This window comes from Mixophyes fleayi, chromosome 1, assembly GCF_038048845.1.
Source record: "Mixophyes fleayi isolate aMixFle1 chromosome 1, aMixFle1.hap1, whole genome shotgun sequence".
NCBI lineage: Eukaryota > Metazoa > Chordata > Amphibia > Anura > Limnodynastidae > Mixophyes > Mixophyes fleayi.
The window spans coordinates 452,506,132-452,528,646 of NC_134402.1; the positions used below are offsets into that span (position 1 = coordinate 452,506,132).

The following is a 22,515-nucleotide window of genomic DNA, read 5'->3' on the forward strand; positions in this document are numbered from 1 at the left end:
ACAAACCACCATACCTGGTACTTGTAGTTCCACACTGCTTACTGAATCTCCTACTGCTGTTACCTGTGTACTGGACTTCTACATCTACAACCACCATACCTGGTACTTGTAGTTCTACACTGCTTACTGAATCTCCTACGGCTGTTACCTGTGTGCTGGACTTCTACATCTGCACACTGAACTGTCTCGTGAGTTGCCTATTACACCTGCACTCATATTGATTGGCTCAACTACCTCTCGGCTGTCTGTATTCTTTACTGAACTACAATCAAGTTACCTTGTCATCTCTGGTTCTATGTTTGGCACGGCTATTATTATTACTCTGCTAATTATTAGTTGCTGGACTGTTATCAAGAATATATTGCCAAGCTAGTAGCCAGTTCAGTTATTAAAGTTGTGTGCGTTCAATCTTCATGCCATTGCTATTGGTTACTAACTGAACTTCTTTCGTGATTTCAATGTATTTTGTGAACTGCCGTGTACTCAGCTTGCTGAGTTGTACATATCTTATACTGTTGCTGTTATACCATCTATCAATATATTATATTGCAACGCTACTAACATCTTCTGTGTTTTGTTCAACCTCCACCATCCACTGCTATAACATCTAAGTAGTGGCAAAAGGGATCCATAAAATACCCTGAGCCGTGACCGTAAGATCAGGCCCTAAAATGTCTGATCCCCCAGTGGAGCCGTCTGCGAGGGATATGCTACAGCATTTAATTCTTCGAGCTGAAAAACCTGGAGGACACACTGGCTCCGGTGCTACGATGTCTTCATGCACTCACTGGTCGTCTGGATACGTTGCCAGCAAATCAACCACAGATGCCAGCCTCCCCTCCTGAGCAAGTTTCGGAACTTCAGGCCTCCCTTGTGACTTCCTCTACGCTCAGGTTACCTACTCCGGCCAAATTTGATGGGGACCCGAAAATGTGTCGTGGTTTTCTCAATCGGTGCTCTATCCAGTTTGAGCTTCAATCACAAAATTTTTCCACTGATAGGTCTAAAACAGCATATGTGGTTTCTCTACTGAATGGCAAAGCCTTAGACTGGACATCCCCACTCTGGGAGAGGAATGATCCACTTCTCTCTGATTATGCATCTTTTCTTTTGATGTTCCGTCGCATCTTTGATGAACCTGGTCGACTCTCCTCTGCTTCCATTGCTATACTCCGTTTGTGACAAGGGAATCTGTCAGTGGCTCAATATGTCATTGAATTCCACATATTATCCTCTGAATTATCTTGGAACGATGAAGCACTGGTGGCCGCATTTTGGCAGGGGTTATCTGACCGTGTTAAAAACGCTTTAGCCTCTTATGAACTTCCTACGAATTTTATATGCGGTCATCTCATTGTGTAACAAAGTGGATTTATGTTTCAGAGAGAGAGCCATAGAGGAAGAGATAGCTCGCTGCCCAATCTATAGGCCAGTTCCGCACTCTGTGTCACTTTCTTCAATACCTGATGAGCCTATGCAAATTGGGAGAGCTCAATTGACCCCAGAGGAACGTGACAGAAGACGTTGGGGCAAGTTATGCATTTATTGTGGTGACTCTGGTCACTTTCTAGATTCCTGTGGTAAAAAAAACGGGAAAAGGTCACACCCCGATCTGCTTCGGGAGAGTCAGATTGGAGCCTAGGGAAACCTTTTCTCCTGTGGCTTGTAGCCTTTCTGTTTCTTTGATGTACAATTCCAAAAGTCATGCAACTCAAGCTTTGGTGGATTCTAGTGCGGCTGAGAACTTTAATTCACAGACTTTAGTTAATGAATGGTAAATTCCATCTGTTCCTTTGGAGACTCCTATTGCCATCACAACCATCGATGGATCCCAGCTTTCTCAAGGAGTGGTTCATGCCCGGACCGAGCCTCTTCATCTTCATGTTGGTGCTTTACATTCTGAAAGTATTTCTTTTCTGATTTTGCCTTGTACTGCTTTTCCAGTTGTCCTGGGCCTTTCATGGCTTCAATTTCATTCTCCACAACTTTATTGGAAGACTTCTGAGATTCTGTCCTGGGGCCCTCATTGCCATTCTGGATGTCTGACCAAGGGGAAACCACTCCGGTCTCCTAGACTCCCTGCACCTTTGGAACCTTCTGCATTACCTTCTCAATATCAATCATCTGCTCCAGAGAGGGCCCTGTCCCTCCAGTCTGCTCCAGAGAGGGCCCTGTCCCAGGTGGTTCAGCCCGAGTTGCCACTCTATGCGGTTCAGCCCGAGTTGCCACTCTATGCGGTTCAGCCCGAGTTGCCACTCTATGCGGTTCAGCCCGAGTTGCCACTCTATGCGGTTCACCTCGAGTTGCCACTCTATGCGGTTCAGCCCGAGTTGCCACTTGGTGCTGTCTGCTCTGCGGCTCCTCACAGTGCTGTCTGCTCTGCGGCTCCTCACCGTGCTGTCTGCTCTGAGGCCGTAATTCTTCCTCAACAATCTCCTACTAATCGTTCCAGTTTGGATCCTAAGTGCCTACAGATGTCTATGGTTATTCCATCTTCTCCTGCTGCAGAACTTGTTCAGAATTTTTCAGATACTTGGAATCCAGTTATATCTCAGCTTAAGAAGACTTCTATTCGATATAAGTCAGCGGCTGACAGGAGACGTAGAGCCGTATATGCTCTTAAAGTGAGTGACAGAGTTTGGTTGTCCACTCGGAACATTCATCGTAAAGTCCCTTCAAGGAGAGTCGCCCCTCGATTCATCGGACCGTATAAAGTTTTGAGGTCATCGCTAAGTGTCCAGTGGCCACTTTTAAAAGGGGGGGTACTGTCACACGCCGGTCCTATAGTCAGGTCCCGGCTCTGTGACTTTACCTTTTAAGAACCATGATTCTGCTTGCTTCTCTTTCAGAGCGATTACTTTCACAGGTGTTCCTAGCTACTGTGATCTGGACCACTCCCTAAACCTCATTGGTCCTGGAGCACTATATGAACCTCCCAAGGTTATGGACTCATTGCCTGATCTTCGTGTTACTCAGTCTACCTTGGTCTAGACTAAATCTCCTACTGCTGTTACCTGTGTGCTGGACTTCTACATCTACAACCACCATACCTGGTACTCGTGAGCTGCCTATTACACCTGCACTCGTATTGATTGGCTCAACTACCTCTCTGCTCGGCTGTCTGTATTCTTTACTGAACTACAATCAAGTTACCTTGTCATCTGTGGTTCTATGTTTGGCACGGCTATCATTATTACTCTGCTAATTATTAGTTGCTGGACTGTTATCAAGAATATATTGCCAAGCCAGTAGCCAGTTCAGTTATTCAAGTTGTGTGCGTTCAATCTTCATGCCGTTGCTATTGGTTACCAACTGAACTTCTTTCGTGATTTCATTGTATTTTGTGAACTGCCGTGTACTCAGCTTGCTGAGTTGTACATATCTTATACTGTTGCTGTTATACCATCTACAATATATTATATTGCAACGCTACTAACCTCTTCTGTGTTTTGTTCAACCTCCACCATCCACTGCTATAACATCTAAGTAGTGGCAAAAGGGATCCATAAAATACCCTGAGCCGTGACACTGCCTATCTATCTATCACATATCTATCTATCTAGACCATAACTTGGTTATCTTGTGCTGATCCAAAGGCAGAAATGTTACTGCTGATGAAGAGATAGTACTTCAGACTGTGTCAGCTTCTGATCCTGACATCTCATAATACCAATAGTTCTAGATTTATCTATCTATGTATCTCATATCATATCATGTCTGTCTGTCTTTCTATCTATCGTATATAGCATATCTATCTATCGCATATCATCTGTCTGACTGTCTGTATCTATCTATCTTATATAATCTCATATCATATCTGTCTATCTATCTTATATCCTATCCTATTTGTCTGTCTGTCTATCAATCTGTGTGTCTGACTATCGATCTATCTAGACCATAACTTAGTTATCTGTCTCCAGCTTTTGCTGACGTACTTATTTTAGCATGGAGTGCAAGAACCTGGCAGGGCATGCTGAGACTTGTTGTTCTTTTTATATTGGAAAGGGAGGAATAATGAGTTGGAGGGTTAATACAGAATGCTGTGTTGGTCAGTAACGGACCCTCATTGCAGGCGGAGAGGAGGGGGCTGTGTGTGCTCCGTACTTATATCCGTGGTTGGTGCTGGGAGGACCACGCTGGGTAATTGAATATCAATAGGTGAGAAGGAAACTGGAAAGCGACCAGTCAGACGTAGATGTGCTCACAGCTCAATCCTCTGCCGCTGACAACCCAGGAAATGAGCTTCCACTCGCTGAAGGAAATTGTCAAAAGGCAAATTAACCCATTACAGTAAATAACAATAATGGTGCAATGTGCGGCGGTCAAGTACCGGGAGGATAATCTCAGTATTACTAACAGAGGGCGATGGTTATAGTGTTCAGCTCCCAAATATCACATATATACATTTATACTGTTCCTCCTCCATATCTGCCCTCTTCTTCCCATTGCCCTTCTCCTTATCTCTCCATGCACCCTCCGTCCGTTTTCTCTTCCTTCTACTTCTCCTCTTCTCTCCATGCACCCTCCATCCGTTTCCTCTTCCTTCTACTTCTCCTCTTCTCTCCATGCACCCTCCGTCCATTTCCTCTTCCTTCTACTTCTCCTCATCTCTCCATGCACCCTCCGTCCTCTTCCTCTTCCTTCTACTTCTCCTCATCTCTCCATGCACCCTCCGTCCGTTTCCTCTTCCTTCTACTTCTCCTCATCTCTCCATGCACCCTCCGTCCGTTTCCTCTTCCTTCTACTTCTCCTCATCTCTCCATGCACCCTCCGTCCGTTTCCTCTTCCTTCTACTTCTCCTCATCTCTCCATGCACCCTCCGTCCGTTTCCTCTTCCTTCTACTTCTTCTCTTCTCTCCATGCACCCTCCGTCCTCTTCCTCTTCCTTCTACTTCTTCCCTTCTCTCCATGCACCCTCCGTCCATTTCCTCTTCCTTCTACTTCTTCCCTTCTCTCCATGCACCCTCCGTCCATTTCCTCTTCCTTCTACTTCTTCTCTTCTCTCCATGCACCCTCCGTCCATTTCCTCTTCCTTCTACTTCTTCTCTTCTCTCCATGCACCCTCCGTCCTCTTCCTCTTCCTTCTACTTCTTCCCTTCTCTCCATGCACCCTCCGTCCATTTCCTCTTCCTTCTACTTCTTCTCTTCTCTCCATGCACCCTCCGTCCATTTCCTCTTCTTTCTACTTCTTCTCTTCTCTCCATGCACCCTCCGTCCGTTTCCTCTTTCTACTTCTTCTCTTCTCTCCATGCACCCTCCGTCCGTTTCCTCTTCCTTCTACTTCTTCTCTTCTCTCCATGCACCCTCCGTCCGTTTCCTCTTCCTTCTACTTCTTCTCTTCTCTCCATGCACCCTCCGTCCGTTTCCTCTTCCTTCTACTTCTTCTCTTCTCTCCATGCACCCTCCGTCCGTTTCCTCTTCCTTCTACTTCTCCTCTTCTCTCCATGCACCCTCCGTCCGTTTCCTCTTCCTTCTACTTCTCCTCTTCTCTCCATGCACCCTCCGTCCGTTTCCTCTTCCTTCTACTTCTCCTCTTCTCTCCATGCACCCTCCGTCCGTTTCCTCTTCCTTCTACTTCTCCTCTTCTCTCCATGCACCCTCCGTCCGTTTCCTCTTCCTTCTACTTCTCCTCTTCTCTGCATGCACCCTCCGTCCATTTCCTCTTCCTTCTACTTCTTCTCTTCTCTCCATGCACCCTCCGTCCATTTCCTCTTCCTTCTACTTCTTCTCTTCTCTCCATGCACCCTCCGTCCTCTTCCTCTTCCTTCTACTTCTTCTCTTCTCTACATGCACCCTCCGTCCTCTTCCTTCTACTTCTTCTCTTCTCTCCATGCACCCTCCGTCCTCTTCCTCTTCCTTCTACTTCTCCTCTTCTCTCCATGCACCCTCCGTCCTCTTCCTTCTACTTCTTCTCTTCTCTCCATGCACCCTCCGTCCTCTTCCTTCTACTTCTTCTCTTCTCTTCTCTCCATGCACCCTCCGTCCTCTTCCTCTTCCTCTTCCTTCTACTTCTTCTCTTCTCTTCTCTCCATGCACCCTCCGTCCTCTTCCTCTTCCTTCTACTTCTCCTCTTCTCTCCATGCACCCTCCGTCCTCTTCCTCTTCCTTCTACTTCTCCTCTTCTCTCCATGCACCCTCCGTCCGTTTCCTCTTCCTTCTACTTCTCCTCTTCTCTCCATGCACCCTCCGTCCTCTTCCTCTTCTTTACACCCTGACCTCTACTTCCTCTCCATCCAATCTCTACACACTATGTCTCCACCAACCAGGGTCACTACACGAAGGTACCAGCAGATTTAATCCACATCCCCAACAGAATCAACTTAAAAGTCATTTATTCAAATCAGGACAGTTGAAGTTGGGACTGAAGATGCTGTGGGTTCTCTAATGACTGTCCCTACTTTTGATGCTGCTTTTCTCTCATTTAGAAGGAATCAGGACGCCACAGAGTGAGCGTTACATAGTGGAAGGAGCAGAGTCCACAAGAATTAAATCCTATACAATAATATTGAGTAGAATTCCCAGTGTCCCCTAATAGTAAAACTGATTTTGTATGGATATTAGTGTAGCCTCCATCACAGCAAGAGGACAATGGTTACACTTTAGGCAGAAAAAATCCTTTAAACATTTTATACCGATCCTTCCTCCTCTTTGTGTAGAAAAATGATCTTCATGTGACTTTCCTTTCCCGGAGTGGTTGTAGAATATTAATTACCAATAGGAAAATCTTGTTGTCTCGTTCCTTCTTTAGTGTAGAAATTGTATTGGCCAATTACACAACAATTACAGATAGTCAGTGTGATCATTAAAACCTCATCTGCTGGATTGAATCTCGCACTAAACAGGTACAAGGACAATAAGGACATTTCAAATTATCAGAGTTTTCATTAAATTATCAGGGAAGAGGCACTCACTGGTGATTATATGTACAAGGACTGTTATCAGCTCTCAATATTCCTTCCTGCTTCTAATGTATAATGTCATTTACTTAAATAGCTGGACTCCCTCACCCCATTCTAGGATAGTATCCCCCTCATATCCTGGGCTTGCCAAATGGTTTATATTTACCAGGTAACTCAGTAGATTTAATGTAGGATAAAAACCAATTACCATTAACGAGAAAAACAATATGGTAGTGTTAACAGGGCAACACTTTTATCGGTACTAAGTGTATTTTTCTACTGATGGAGCAGCATTTATTGCAGTACTTGGATTGTAATATTAACTTTCTCTCACTAATTGGGTAGTTTTCCATAATTTTCATTCTAATTGCTTGATGTACACCACAACCTGCACCCTCTGTAAAAATGGATTTAAAAAAAAAATATTACTAAATTATCAACCATTAAACATTACCCTACAGCTTAATTAATGAATGGGGTTCACAGCGGAGCTGAGCAAAACTCCCCATAGTTGGTTTCTTTGTGTTTCCAATCATCATGGCTTTTATTTCTGGTTTAAACATAACTTGAAAAGACAAGTTAAAGATTTTAAAAAATAATTTGAAGCTCTCAGTGTAAGGGTACATGGGTCTTTATAACACCATGTACAATACATTGTACGGTCCCAGATGGATGAGCTCTAAGGGGTATATTTGCTAAACTGCGGGTTTGGAAAAGTGGAGATGTTGCCTATAGCAACCAATCAGATTCTAGCTGTCATTTATTTAGTGCATTCTACAAAATGACAGCTAGAATCTGATAGGATGCTATAGGCAGCATCTCCACTTTTTCAAACCCGCAGTTTAGTAAATCTAGCCCAAAGTGTTGAATATCATTGTCAGAGATTACAACCTGAGATATTACAGAGCTCTTCGCCAGAGAACGTCTCAATGTATCTAGCGTGGAACCATTTATTTAATCTTTACTACCCCCAAATGACTGGACCTTTGACGAATCTGACTACATGTAAATTGCAGAGATCTTATGTCCAGGGGTCAGACTGTACCCCCAGATCCAGGGTAATATGTGCAGTATTTTTGGCCAATGGCCACGATCCAATCGTCCATTGTCGGGATTTTCTATCCAGCCCAATGAGATTTGATTGTACAGGATGCACCAACACTCAGTACACTAGACCCCCTTAATGAAGAACTATTATAATATTAAAAAAGAGGGATTGGAAATATAGCCATAAAACAGAATTCTAATGGTTAATACATAGTTATTAAATCATTTGAATATAGCTGATACACATCCGTGTACTTTAAATGGAGTAGAGCATTTACACTTTATTATGTGACTAATAGAAAAACAGTAAGGACCTCATTTAGAGTCGGACGCAAAGTCCGTTTTAGGCGCATCTAACCCAAAAACACTATCACGCATGTGCAGAAAGCACCAAATCCGCCTGTATCTTAGACGCAATTAACACTTGCGACAGCTTGCGACTCACTACGAGAGAATGGGTGGAACACGGATTTGTGAAGGCGTGACCATGTAAATACATCCTAGTCGCAGTGAGGCGCAGACGCAACACACGTCAAAACAGGGCTAAAGCTGTGCGGCAGGAATCAAGTGGCGCAAGCGGTTATCTAGCTGCAGGAACTGCTCGGAGCTCCATAGGGTATTAAGAGTGGGACGCAGCTGGGTTTGCTTGCCACTCGTAATACCCTACCAAGCTGCGGCACACTCCTACTCCTACACTTCTTAAACGGACTTTGCGTCCGACTCTAAATGAGGTCCTTAATAAACACTACAGAACCCCAATGGATGTATATATAACATTTTGGAAAAAGTTTAGTATATCTCACAGTTTATCACTTGAAATGGTTTATTTTACACAAAAAGCAAGAAAGAAACAAAACAAGAGATACTCATCTTCGTAGCAATATTTGAGGTGCGTGGGCGCATCAGAAGGAGGGGAAGGGAGCGGCTTGGCGTTGCCCCAGGGCCCCCATAACAGCACCTCCTGTACCCCCCTTTTATTAGACCCCTGCACTCAAAGAAAGAAGCCACTTAACAGTGAACAATAACAAACAGCTTCTAATGTACCGGAGCCAGAATCCACTACTCATTTCTCACTCCAGCTGCAGGGAGACTGCGGTCATTACAGCCAGCTTAGTGGATCGCACAGCGGATCACAGTTAATTAAATAAGCGCTGCAGTCTAATTAGGACTCGGGAAGGCTGGAACTTAGCAGGAAATGTATGCATTAAAAAATATTCCTTTGTCGATGAGCTGCAATTAGCAGACTGATCAATAACAACATAATGCCTGTAAAAGAAAAGAATGTGACTGGTTCCCCTGATGACATCAGAGTACACGTGGGTTTCACTAATCTAAAATTAGGATTTGCGGTCAATATGCGAATATTCTCTTTTTCGGTGTCACGATTGCCCAGAAGCCGCTCACTTGCCAATAACGGCAAAATTAAAACTTGATGTAGTTTGTTTAAGAAGAATAGGTTGGAACGGTGCAGAATGTTAGCTGTAGAAATGGACGGAAAACTAATTTCGCTGTCTTTATTTTGTTGACAGTAATAATGTTAGGGGAGATTAGTTGTGTAATGTTGATAATAGCTTAATACAATGATGGGCAGTGTGTGGCCCCTTCGCTCCTTCCCCTGCAGCCGCCGCTCCTTCCTGGTTTAATGTCAGATGTGGTTGTTATAGCGTGTAACATTTGTATAAACTGCAGCCGCTGATATGTTATTACAGATAGGTGTCTGTGTTTCTGTGATCGGATGTATTGTTTTTGGTTATTACTGAGATTAAGAGTAACGTGTGGACCCTTTGAAGGTTAGGGGGCCACCCCTACGGACCCCATCACTGGTTTATTTGCTGAGTGCGAGCTCAGTGAGGCAGAGAAGAAAGGTGCAGATACTCGGCCTCATTTTACAATGCCCGCTTGATGTGCCCTACAGAACGCCTTGGATTTACATTAGTACATTCTGATCATCCATCCTGCGCATCTCAAGGTGTACCCCTAATCTCCACTCCTGGGGGATGTCTCTGCAAACTGAAAGTGATCCTAGATGTGTAAAAGAGGCACATGGTACAAAACTATAAATGTCCCTTCAAAAATCTAATCACATGAGTTCATACTTGCCAACTCTCCCGGAATGTTCAGGAGACTCCCGCATTTCGTGGCAATCTCCTGGATCTGCCTGGAAGCGGGCAGCATTAGGTCCAAAACGCAGCGATTCTCCGGGAAGGCCCCAAAATGGTGCGATTTTCAGAGCCCCGCCGCCTGCACGCCCACCTTCCCCGGCAGGCTCCCAGATCATACTTGCCATAAGTTGGCAAGTATGCATGAGTTGCCCATGACTCCCAAATTCCGGGTACCTTTCCCTAGACAACTGGCCACTCTCCCGCATCCATCCCACTTTCTATGAAAGGGGGGGACCTTGATGACGCGATTTGTTGTTAATTGAATTGATTTAGCCCCAGCCTCTGTAGCGCGATGATGCCATTGTTGCCTTTTGTCGCGGAGGGCTGAACCAAAATGATGCCATTCACTGCACCACGCCCTCCCCACACTAGCAGCTTCACCTTCCCTTCCAGGAGTCAGAAACTTGACAAGTATACTATAGAGCCATCCATACATTAAATAAACTCTTAAGATCAGTTTAGGCCATTAATGTCTAATTTAAGACATTAATGGCCTAAACTGATCTTAAGAGTTTATTTAATCATAAGAGCGAGCAGACACCGGAAGCTATTTTATTGCATCTGTCATCTTGGTTGAACTACGCCTAGAAAAGCACTTCCCGGCTTGCGCAAAATTCATATCCATTTGTGTATGAAAATGGGCGTACACCCCTCTGTACAGCAAGCCACGCCCCTAAAATATCTCTCCACCCCTTTATCTTGTGTCAGTAATATCCCTCTGCGAAGTGAAATTTCTTTTTCGCACTGCTCCGCAAAATTAGGCGCACCAGTTCACTTAATCTGGACAAAGCAAGGACCGACATCACTCCCACAGCCTGCGCAAACATCTATCCCCCCCCCCTCCCCCCGCAAAAGTCACCATCTTGCTCTTCAAACGTATGAAGGTTGGTGGTAATCTACGCACACGTGCGCATGCGGAGGCGAACAGTGGAACCACAGATGTCTTTGCGCTGTGTGAATCTCCACGTTTATTGTACTGAAATGTGTCTGCTTTATTTCACTTAATCTTGTTATTGCTCCCAAATTGTAACTTTGTATTAGAAGGCACAAAAAGATACTTGAGTCATATTTTATAATGTAATAACATCCTCAGTGATTACTGTACATTAGATTTGACTTTTTCAGCGCTTTGTGTGTGTGTGTTAATACAGCTGTTTATTAGCGGTAATCATTACTCCTTTCTCCACTAGGGGGCCTCCTCGAGCCTGGTGGTGAAGTTTGCAGACACAGATAAGGAACGCACTATGAGACGCATGCAGCAAATGGCCGGACAGATGGGAATGTTCAACCCCATGGCTATCCAGTTCGGAGCTTATGGCGCCTACGCTCAAGCAGTAAGTTTATAAAATACAGTCTAACATGCTGTATGTGACAGCGCAATAAATATATCAATGACTCAATTTATATATATATTTATATTTATATCGTATATAGTTATTTATGAAATAAGAATAAATAGATTTGAGATGCAAATGGTAATCTGTAAGGGAGGTGAGGAACGTCACATGTGCTACAGAGGGGTGGGGCGTGGCTTGCTCCTTATGTGAACACACCCACTACATGAAATAGTCCCCTCCCACCCGTCCCCACACCACACCCACATCTGTCCCCAGGGGTTTAACTGCAAAGTTCATTTTATTTCCTGTAGTAAATTTTACGCATTTTCCATATTTAAGCTCAGTTTTACCGAGGCCCTTTGAAATGAGTTCTATCTCCCTATGCGGCTCTTGGACCACAAAAGTAATTATAATGTGTACTATGATGCTCTGTCTCCGTTTAGCACAAAAGTAATCTCCTAGAGCCGGGGTGAGTTTGGGGAAGGTGGAACCCAGGAACTCTGTGAGATTTAGGCAGCTCTGCTATCTACAGTCTCACAGGCATTAAGTTCTGCAGTGGATGCAAACGTAAAGTACTATATACACAGGACACGTTATTATATTTATTCGTATCTATACAGTAGGGTATTTTGTGTCTTGGCTTAGAGACCCACTGGCGTCAATATACCTGTTTTGACTAGCGCATTTTGCCTGTAAAAAAATCACTGGTATGAGGATAGATCTCATTGTTCCAATGACCCCCCACACCCACTAGCGCACTTGCACTTTAGATCGGGAGCATTTACGTTGTCGGGTGGTTTTTCCGACGCTGGCGGCTCCACTAACCCCTCCCCTACCAAGTGCTCGGTAACCACCACATGTCAAACTCAACTGTGTTTAACGCAACGCCAGCGGGTAATCAGCCTTTAGCGGGGATCCCCTTTAAAAGCCTCCCAGTCACATGCACACATTTTATGGGCTAAACCAATATTCAAGAAAGTTAGGGCTATAAATTCTCTAGGAATTAATGACATCACCGAGATTCAGTCAACAAAATGTCTGCCCCACAGTACATAGATCACAGATCCACCTGTGGTTCCCTGGTGTAATGTGACGCGTAGATTATAACTTTAAAAACTGTCACATTCGCTATCGGTGCTGCAATATCCATCTGAAACCAGGAGAGAATCTCTCATTTACAGCCCACGAAGGGTTATTGGTTTGCAGAGACCTTTGTTTACAAATCCCAGGGACGGAGAATACATTGGAAAGGATTTGATCCTCTTCAGTATGACATGAAGTGACTTCACATTGAGAGCTAAGCCTTCCCCTCAAGATCATTACACGGGAAGGCATCAAACTGCATTAGCGGCCCCTGCGTCCGACTTCTCCAGCAAGCAAATAGAATGTGATTACCTAAAATGTAGTCATCCCCCTGAGAGGGGGCTCTCCAAATTCCTAACTAGTTCTGTCAGAACTTTACCAATGCAGCCTGTGTCTCCGGGATGCCTGTCCTCTGTTTACTGCGACACGCCACGGAGAGACTGCAGGATGCAAGCGGAATTGTCGCCATTTTGTGGAGCAGATAAAGCAGAATGTCAGAGGAACGATCTGTACTGCAGAATGTTACCATTTGGCACTTCTATTATGCCAAGTTACTTTTATATAACCCAGTCATTGCAGAAATGTTCTACAGTTGGAAATGACAGCTATGGAGCCCGGAGTATGGCGAAAGCAAATAATATTTATTGAGCAGATATGATCCAGATACTGCAGAAAACGGTACAAACCGAATATTGCAGGCACTGAACAATGGATCTCTGGGTGAGGCAGAATGCAGGTAACAACAAAGAATACTGCTGGTGCAGGTGAACAGGCTGAGTGGAAAGAAACCAGGATGGAGGCTAGCAGCTTGCAGTAGTCCCAGGGAACAGGAGAAGTAACAGGAGTAACAAGTGAGAACAACAATATCAGGAACAGCAACATCAATGACCAGCAAAGGGAAACTGTGGGAGGCCAGGCATAAATAGGCAGAGAACAGATGCAGATAATTAGAGGATGCAGCAGGTTAACCCCTGCTAGTGAGGGAAAAGGCAAGGTACGATAGCAGCACCTCTGGTAGTTTAGAGGTACTGCAGGGTACATTCAATAATATCAAGTCCAGAGTAGTCAAAGAGACAGAAGCTGGCAAGACAAAGCAGCATAATGAAGCGATACTGCAGTAGAAGTGAAAGCAGACCCCCACCTCTAGAAGCCCACCACCTCTGGAAATCCCCACCTCTGGAAGCCCTCTATGGGAAGCCCTCCATGGGAAGCCACCCCACTTCCACTGGAATCAAATTAGCAGCACATTATTCTACCCTTTCTTCTCTATGTATAAAGTTAATAATTATCTGCCTCCAGATCAGAGCAGATTAGGTTCCACTTTCCTGATGATACAATGACTGTGCAGCCATTGGACAAGATGTACAGACTGCATTCATTAGATAGAAATTGTCCTGTATTGTACAGACTTGTTTGTCTTGATTTTCGGGATTCTGCAGACTTTTGAAAGCAGTGCTGGTCTTTGTGATGGTGAAAGTACAAATATAATGGGTGTAATTAGTCCTGAGAGCTGCTCGCTAATGTACCTTCCATATTCCAGTCAACAGATCACTGAGGAGGGAATGCAGTGCATAAAGGCTCAGGTGATGCCCATCGCTTCCATTACATCTTCTCGTTTTATTTGCAACTTGAAGAGCTTATAATTTCCTGCAGTCTTTGTGTCTTTTAGAAGGATATCATCCTGCTTCCTGTAATGAACGTCCATTAATACATATAAAATGTGTATATATGCAATTAAATACGTCTAATTCAGGCTTCAGAAAACTATGTTTTTCCAACTTTTGTGTTTTGGAGCTAGAAGTTCCAGTTTGTTTCTTACCCATCTAAATAACCCTATGTATGGTCCTATAACAATAAGCAACCAACCAATATTCTAACATGCACTAGACCGATAAAGTCTAACGTCTCATTAATCACAATGTGCTGTTCACATTATGCTGTATCACAAATCCAAATATACAGCTATGACTGACTCACACATATCTTGTCATGCTTTAAAGAACACGTCTCACACAACAGTCATATGTATGTCCCGTGAGACATTGGTGTTATATGTTCCGGAACTCTATATTTAGTGGGAACCTCTAATTCCCACACCAACATGCTTTCACTAAACCATAGATGTCAGACGCCATCTACATCTCTTGTCCTGAGTATCAAAGCATCGCGTAGTGTCTATCATTAGCGGAAGACAAGTAGTCTATATTACATTATTACTACACCTCCGTATCTCTGTATTAAACTCTGTAACTGCCAATCAGTCTAAGGGGTAAATGTAACAGGCTGAGAGTTTTCCGGCGGGTTTGAAAAACCAATCAGATTCTAGCTTTTGTTTATTTAGTACATTCTACAAAAGAGAGCTAGAATCTGATTGGTTGCTGTAGGCAACATCTCCACTTTTCAAACCCGCCAGAAAACTCTCAACTTCATACATTTACACCTAAGAAAAATGTGTAGTTTAGAAAGTTTTGTTCTTAAATAAATATTGATTGTTGTGCTAGTTTCAGAGTTTTCATCTCCAATCTCTGTCATGTGCCGATTGCATATTGTCTATATTGTACCAGAGGTGATATTATTGATGGGCCTGGAATTAGTAGTTAGTTGTTCTCTGAATAAGTGTCTCTTCTACTGTATCTTGGTGTCTATTAGAGAAGTTGGAAATTCTCAAAACTGTTACACAAATATATATATATATATATATATATATATATATATATATATATATATATTTCCCCCCCCCCCCATATTTGGGTACACGTTTCTCAATCCAAGCCCCGACCCCATCACACAGCAGAATGAACTGACCGTCAGCTTCTCACTGTGTTAGTAAATAACCCTCTCTGTATCGCTGATACATAATAACCGCGCTGAGTGTACAATATGACCTGACAGTTATTATTAGTTCCGCATAGTATCAGTCGAAATGTATTTAAATTTTAATATAAGACTGTGAAGGTTTTTTTTTGTTTTTTTTATTCTCGCCAGAACCCTATTAAAATGAGAAGAGTTTCTGTGAAGTTGAGGCAGCTCCAGCATTAAGAGGAATATTGGCATGAATCTAGGTGTTAAATATACATGAGAATCTGGTACAGCTGCCCACTGCACCCAAACAGCACGGCGCGGCTTGGTATCCCAGAATGCAATGGGGTATGCCACACAGAGAAGGCAGGAATGCCAGCGAGCCCTGCGGCTTGCTATTTGTTTCGTGCCGACTGGGGCTGAGGTTATTGATCCTACGCCCAGATCCAGATGTAAACTGGCACAATCGGAGCGCCCACCCAGCCAGTAAAATACACTCATTCCCTGAAACACATCATACATCTCTGAGCCTGGTTATTATATGCTCCAGGAGTTTATAGCGACTAAATATATTTATTATCAACTTGTATTTTAATGGCGCTGTTTCTCTCTTAAACTTACTCCATCTCTATATAAATGGTGGGAGTAGAACACATGACCCATAGCAACCAATCAGCTTTCTGCTCTCCTAAAGCCAGTTTCTCATCTGGTTGCTATGGGTTACACCACCTTATTAAGCCTCATTATTCAATACTTGATGATAAGATTGATTTATTTCTCAATGAAGCAAGCTTAATATTAGTAGGCAACAAAAAACAGTACCTTATTGCCAAACATTTTGCATTTCAATCTTGATTATGATCTAGGGGCCATAACATTTTTAAACCGCCCCCCTCCCACACAGACACAGACATGCAATTAAAGCAAAAAATATTCAATGATAATATATTAATATAACTATAGATATTAATATGTCATTTCCCCCTGCATGCTCCTATAATTACACCCGCCTAATTAAAAGATAATATATTAGATGACTGTTAAAGCATTACTTATGTAAACTTTATTTGAAGCAGTTTAGTTGGGTTGTTCTAACTTTTAAGCCATAAAGGAGAGATTTAGCACTTTACATGGGTTTTCATTGTGCATATAAATTATATTGAAATAATGTCTGAAATACCACATTACACGTCCAGGATTAGAGCTCTGTAAACTCCATCACGAATCAATGTGATTTGCAAAAAGTGTAGTCAGCCGTCTTTACTAATTACAGAGGAGGTTACTGCAATCAATTTGTACAATGCTAAGTGAGTGCAATTGGCTAATTTTTAAACTAATTTTGTAAAAAAAACAACAAGAATTGGCTTTCATGGCCCTTGATCCGCCTGTCAGTCTATGCACATGAGAAACACATAAGGCCCACGTGTGAGACGTTACTAGGTATGTGACAATGTGTGGTGCTGTCTGTCACAAACAAGATATTATCCCCACATGATCTGTAGGTGACAAGATTGAATAGTTGAGTAAGACAAATCATCTGTGTCCCCTTACATCTATGAGTTGTTTAAATCTGGGTGAAACGTGAGGTAATAAAATGAATATTAAAACTGCACTATCACCTAGGAAAATATTTTACCATTTTGCCTCCGTGCCTCTCACAACCCCGACCAAAATCCGGGAGGCTGGGATGGGGCACAACCCCGACCAAAATCCGGGAGGCTGGGATGGGGCACAACCCCGACCAAAATCCGGAAGGCTGGGATGGGGCGGGGTTTGAGCGGAAGGACCAATCACCAGCTGCAGTTTCTAGCTTGTGACTGGTGATTGGTCTTCACCCCACCTCTGCTGCTATTTATAGATGGTTATCGTGATTAATTATTATAAGTAATTAATTAATTGGCCAGCAGAGTCTTGGGCGGGAAAAGTCTGCAGCAGCCCACACGGCTACAGAGAGGGAGCACAGTACTAAAATATTTTCCTAGGTGGTAGTGTAGAGTTAAGTAAATAGACATTTATGAGGTATATTTACTAAACTGAAGGTTTGAAAAAGTGGAGATGTTGCCTATAGCAACCAATCAGATTCTGGTTATCATTTATTTAGTACATTCTACCAAATGACAGCTAGAAGCTGATCAGCTTTTGGCTCTGCAGGTGTTGTGAAACTACAAACCCCAGCATGCTTTGCTAGTGGATAGCCAGCTGATAGCTGGCAGGGCACTCTGGGACCTGTAGTTCCACCACACCTGTAGAGCCACAGGCCTGGTTTTGGACCGTTACCTGAGCTGCTCCGTCCACATTTCGGGTTGGGGGGCCCCTGCCGGTAACTCGTGATACTTTTTGTCTGTTCCCTGTCTTCCAGCTGATGCAGCAGCAGGCCGCCATCATGGCTTCCGTCGCGCAGGGCGGGTACCTGAATCCTATGGCCGCCTTCGCAGCCGCCCAGATGCAGCAAATGGCGGCTCTCAACATGAACGGCCTGGCGGCTGCTCCTATGACGCCAACATCAGGTAGGAGAAGTGTCTTCTGTTCTCTCTTATTAATTACAATTCTTTTCCATTTCAGCTTAGATTGTGTTTCTATGAATTAAATGGACCATTTACGTTCAAAATAAAATTAATTCTCAGGAGCAAGAACCTCGTTTCATAGATAAGAAGGTTAAAGAGTACGCCATGGGCGTGTCCAGAGGAGGAGTCAGGGCGGAGCCAGGGAGCACACACACACGCAGTGAGCTGACTAATTAATTGTGGTGCAGTGGATCCTAAACTTTCCCAGTTCAAGGCTCCCTTAGGGTCTCCATAATTTTTTCAAGGCACTCCCTAAGCCAGTATAATTACCAAGTAGTCCCCGGCCTTGCTTACCACCGGTCTTGGCCGCGACACCCCTGTGAGATCGCCGTGGAACCCCAGGGAGCAGTGACACACAGTTTGGGAACCACTGATGGGGTGTGTTACGCCGCTCTCTCCCCTCTTCCATGCACTAGAATCCTCCATCACCTCTGAGATAGCGGAGGGCCGTCATATGTAATAATTGGTGCTCTATGTACATGACTATATACAGGAATATTTATTCAATACGGACAAGCCCTATGTCTGGTATTTTTGACGGATATAGGTCTTCTCCCGGTCTATCAAAAGCTACCGCTGTGCTAGTGCCAGTGGCACCCTCCACTGGGAAATACATTTGGCGACTTTCTACAGCGAAAGCTTGTTTAACAATGACCGCGGCGGTACATGCCGCTGTCAGGGTGGATATATAGAAGATAAGATTTCCCCAGTTCCACTGTACATACGCTTTTGCCGCGAGAGCGGCCCGGTAACGCTTGGGCTTACCGCTCCCGGCCAGAATAAAATCATTGTTATCACCGCATATTGATAAATAGGGTCCATACTAATTTTCTTGAGAGTGAAGCCGATCAATGATGTCACTTATGTCTAGTGAACGGATAGACGACTGAGCACTCACAATGGCGGCCTCCGCTGTCGCTGTATTATACAGTCTGTACAGCTCGGTGCATCGAACGTGATGGAACCTTTCACAAAGACTGTTTAAATCTCCTATCCGGTTGCCGCGGGTTACAGCACATCTCAGTCAGTTGCACCACGTTATATATTAAGTTGCGTCCCTTTAATAAATATTGATAGGTATATTGCTATAAAGTAACTGCAGGACTCTATAAATAGGTCACAGCAGGAATAATTCTTCCCATAACAGACTTACGCTGTCTCCCTTCCTCTGTGCATCACGTAGAGGCCCAATGAGTAAAACCAGCTCATTAAAATGTATTTGGGTTACATGGACTCCAGCTCGCCATTAATAAAATACTCGGCTAATCCAGGGACGTGACACGTGTGGGGGCTGAGGTCACCGACGGGCCCTTCTGCTACAAACCATTAGAACTAAAGAGAGAGGAACAAGACAACGGTTCCCTGACAATGCGGCTCATTCACGGAGTGATACAAAGTAGCCAGAACTCGTCTCCTGCTCCAGGCACTGGCCTTTGAAGTGGTGCAGGATAGACAACCACCCGGAGCCGGCTGTAATGTGTGTAATATTTAATGTACTGCTGGTCTCCCCATTCCTTGGGACCTTGGGGAAAGACATTGTCGTTCCTTGAGCCCCCTCTTCCTCCCCTCAATTCAGCACTGCACAATTATCATTAAGACATGCAAGACAAACGTGACAGTGTTCTCATCCCTGTACATTCAACGCTTCCCATAAGGAGAGCGACAGAAAGAGGGAGAGCGACAGAAAGAGGGAGAGCGACAGAAAGAGGGAGAGCGCTTAGTAAGCAGGAGCAGCGCGCCCTCCGCGCTTTCATGTCGCTTACAGCGCGCACACGGAGCTGTCACATAGAGGCGGTCATGTCAGCTCGGATAACACAAAGCAAATCTGCCAACACAAGTGGAGCACATTCACTCCAGTTTCTCTTTCTTTCATTATTTATTTTTTTTGTCTATTTCAAACCGATGATTGGGAAACCACATCCACCCGGGTGTTCATTCTGCCCTCTAACAGCGACTGTCATTAGATTTCCAAAGAGACCGCGGCTCCCAGAACTTGCAGTATATATCAGTGTGAGGAGCAGGGGGTACGGGCAGGGGGGGGAGACAGTATGACAGCTACTGAGGTGGATGGAGAACAATATGAGCATAATTAGTACTCAATTAACATTGGGTAAATGGAGGCCTAGGGGGGGTAAAATGATTTGCCTGCGGCAGTTTCCATTCTTTCCCCAGCTACAGATTCACAATATGATTTAACCAGCGATGTTCTGACAGAGCTGATATCACATAGGTTCATTGAGTATACTCTCTGCACTTGTTTTTATGCAACAGATGGAATGAGCTAAAGGGACAGAAACCCAAATAAATGCTGATATGGGACGTATTGCTCTAAAATTGTGGGGGCTGTTTATCAGTGTTCGGTGATAAGGCTGGGTGACAGCGGGGCACAAGAGGACAGAGGATGGTGACAGCGGGGCACAAGAGGACAGAGAAGGGTGACAGCGGGGCACAAGAGGACAGAGGAGGGTGACAGCGGGGCACAAGAGGACAGAGGATGGTGACAGCGGGGCACAAGAGGACAGAGGATGGTGACAGCAGGGCACAAGAGGACAGAGGAGGGTGACAGCGGGGCACAAGAGGACAGAGGAGGGTGACAGCGGGGCACAAGAGGACAGAGGAGGGTGACAGCGGGGCACAAGAGGACAGAGGAGGGTGACAGCGGGGCACAAGAGGACAGAGGAGGGTGACAGCGGGGCACAAGAGGACAGAGGATGGTGACAGCGGGGCACAAGAGGACAGAGTAGGGTGACAGCGGGGCACAAGAGGACAGAGGATGGTGACAGCGGGGCACAAGAGGACAGAGAAGGTTGACAGCGGGGCACAAGAGGACAGAGGAGGGTGACAGCGGGGCACAAGAGGACAGAGGATGGTGACAGCGGGGCACAAGAGGACAGAGTAGGGTGACAGCGGGGCACAAGAGGACAGAGGATGGTGACAGCGGGGCACAAGAGGACAGAGAAGGGTGACAGCGGGGCACAAGAGGACAGAGGATGGTGACAGCGGGGCACAAGAGGACAGAGTAGGGTGACAGCGGGGCACAAGAGGACAGAGGATGGTGACAGCGGGGCACAAGAGGACAGAGGAGGGTGACAGCGGGGCACAAGAGGACAGAGGAGGGTGACAGCGGGGCACAAGAGGACAGAGGAGGGTGACAGCGGGGCACAAGAGGACAGAGGATGGTGACAGCGGGGCACAAGAGGACAGAGGATGGTGACAGCGGGGCACAAGAGGACAGAGGAGGGTGACAGCGGGGCACAAGAGGACAGAGGAGGGTGACAGCGGGGCACAAGAGGACAGAGAAGGGTGACAGCGGGGCACAAGAGGACAGAGGAGGGTGACAGCGGGGCACAAGAGGACAGAGGATGGTGACAGCGGGGCACAAGAGGACAGAGGAGGGTGACAGCGGGGCACAAGAGGACAGAGGAGGGTGACAGCGGGGCACAAGAGGACAGAGGAGGGTGACAGCGGGGCACAAGAGGACAGAGGAGGGTGACAGCGGGGCACAAGAGGACAGAGGATGGTGACAGCGGGGCACAAGAGGACAGAGGATGGTGACAGCGGGGCACAAGAGGACAGAGGAGGGTGACAGCGGGGCACAAGAGGACAGAGGAGGGTGACAGCGGGGCACAAGAGGACAGAGGAGGGTGACAGCGGGGCACAAGAGGACAGAGGGGGGTGACAGCGGGGCACAAGAGGACAGAGGAGGGTGACAGCGGGGCACAAGAGGACAGAGGAGGGTGACAGCGGGGCACAAGAGGACAGAGGAGGGTGACAGCGGGGCACAAGAGGACAGAGGAGGGTGACAGCGGGGCACAAGAGGACAGAGGAGGGTGACAGCGGGGCACAAGAGGACAGAGGAGGGTGACAGCGGGGCACAAGAGGAGGGTGACAGCGGGGCACAAGAGGACAGAGGAGTGTAACAGGGGCAGAGGAGGGTGACAGCGGGCAGAGGAGTGTGACAGTGGGGCAGAGGAGGGGCTCAGCAAGGCAGAGGAGGGGCACAGCGTGAGAGGGGCAGTGGAGGGGGACACAGCGTAGGAGGGCACAGCGTGAGAGAGGGCAGAGGAGGACAGCGTGAGAGAGGGCAGAGGAGGACAGCGTGAGAGAGGGCAGAGGAGGAGGACAGCGTGAGAGAGGGCAGAGGAGGGGGAGAGCGTGAGAGAGGGCAGATGAGGGGGACAGCGTGAGAGAGGGCAGATGAGGGGGGACATTGTGAGAGAGGGCACAGGAGGGGGGACATTGTGAGAGAGGGTAGAGGAGGGGGGACATTGTGAGAGAGGGCAGAGGAGGGGGGACATTGTGAGAGAGGGCAGAGGAGGGGGGCATCGTGAGAGAGGGCAAAGGAGGGGGGGCATCGTGAGAGAGGGCAGAGGAGGGGGACAGCGTGACAGAGGGCAGAGGGGGCAGTGTGAGAGGGCAGTGTGTCTGGATGCAGAGGGGGCAGGGTGTCTGGATGCAGAGGGGGCATTTTTGCATACAACTAAATAAGTATTTCTGTCCTGACCTAAATACATATTACAATTTTTTGACCCAACTACTTCTAAAACAAGACTGCTCGGTAATTATTTAGGAGGGGTGCCTTGAAAAAATTTGGAGACTCTAAGGGTGCCCCAAACTGCAAAAG

At 45.8% G+C, this 22,515-nt stretch overlaps 2 protein-coding genes across 2 annotated transcripts in view; both read left to right on the forward strand.

Moving 5' to 3' along the window:
• TPGS2 (tubulin polyglutamylase complex subunit 2) overlaps nucleotides 1-22,515 on the forward strand; it is a 1,173,328-nt gene that overhangs the window by 829,193 nt on the left and 321,620 nt on the right. The gene's annotated exons all lie outside the window — the stretch shown is intronic.
• Nucleotides 1-22,515, forward strand: part of CELF4 (CUGBP Elav-like family member 4) — an 814,373-nt gene that overhangs the window by 724,113 nt on the left and 67,745 nt on the right. The window contains 2 exon segments of the mRNA XM_075186292.1: nucleotides 11,299-11,442; nucleotides 17,687-17,834. Coding sequence (XP_075042393.1) covers nucleotides 11,299-11,442; nucleotides 17,687-17,834 — 292 coding nt within the window.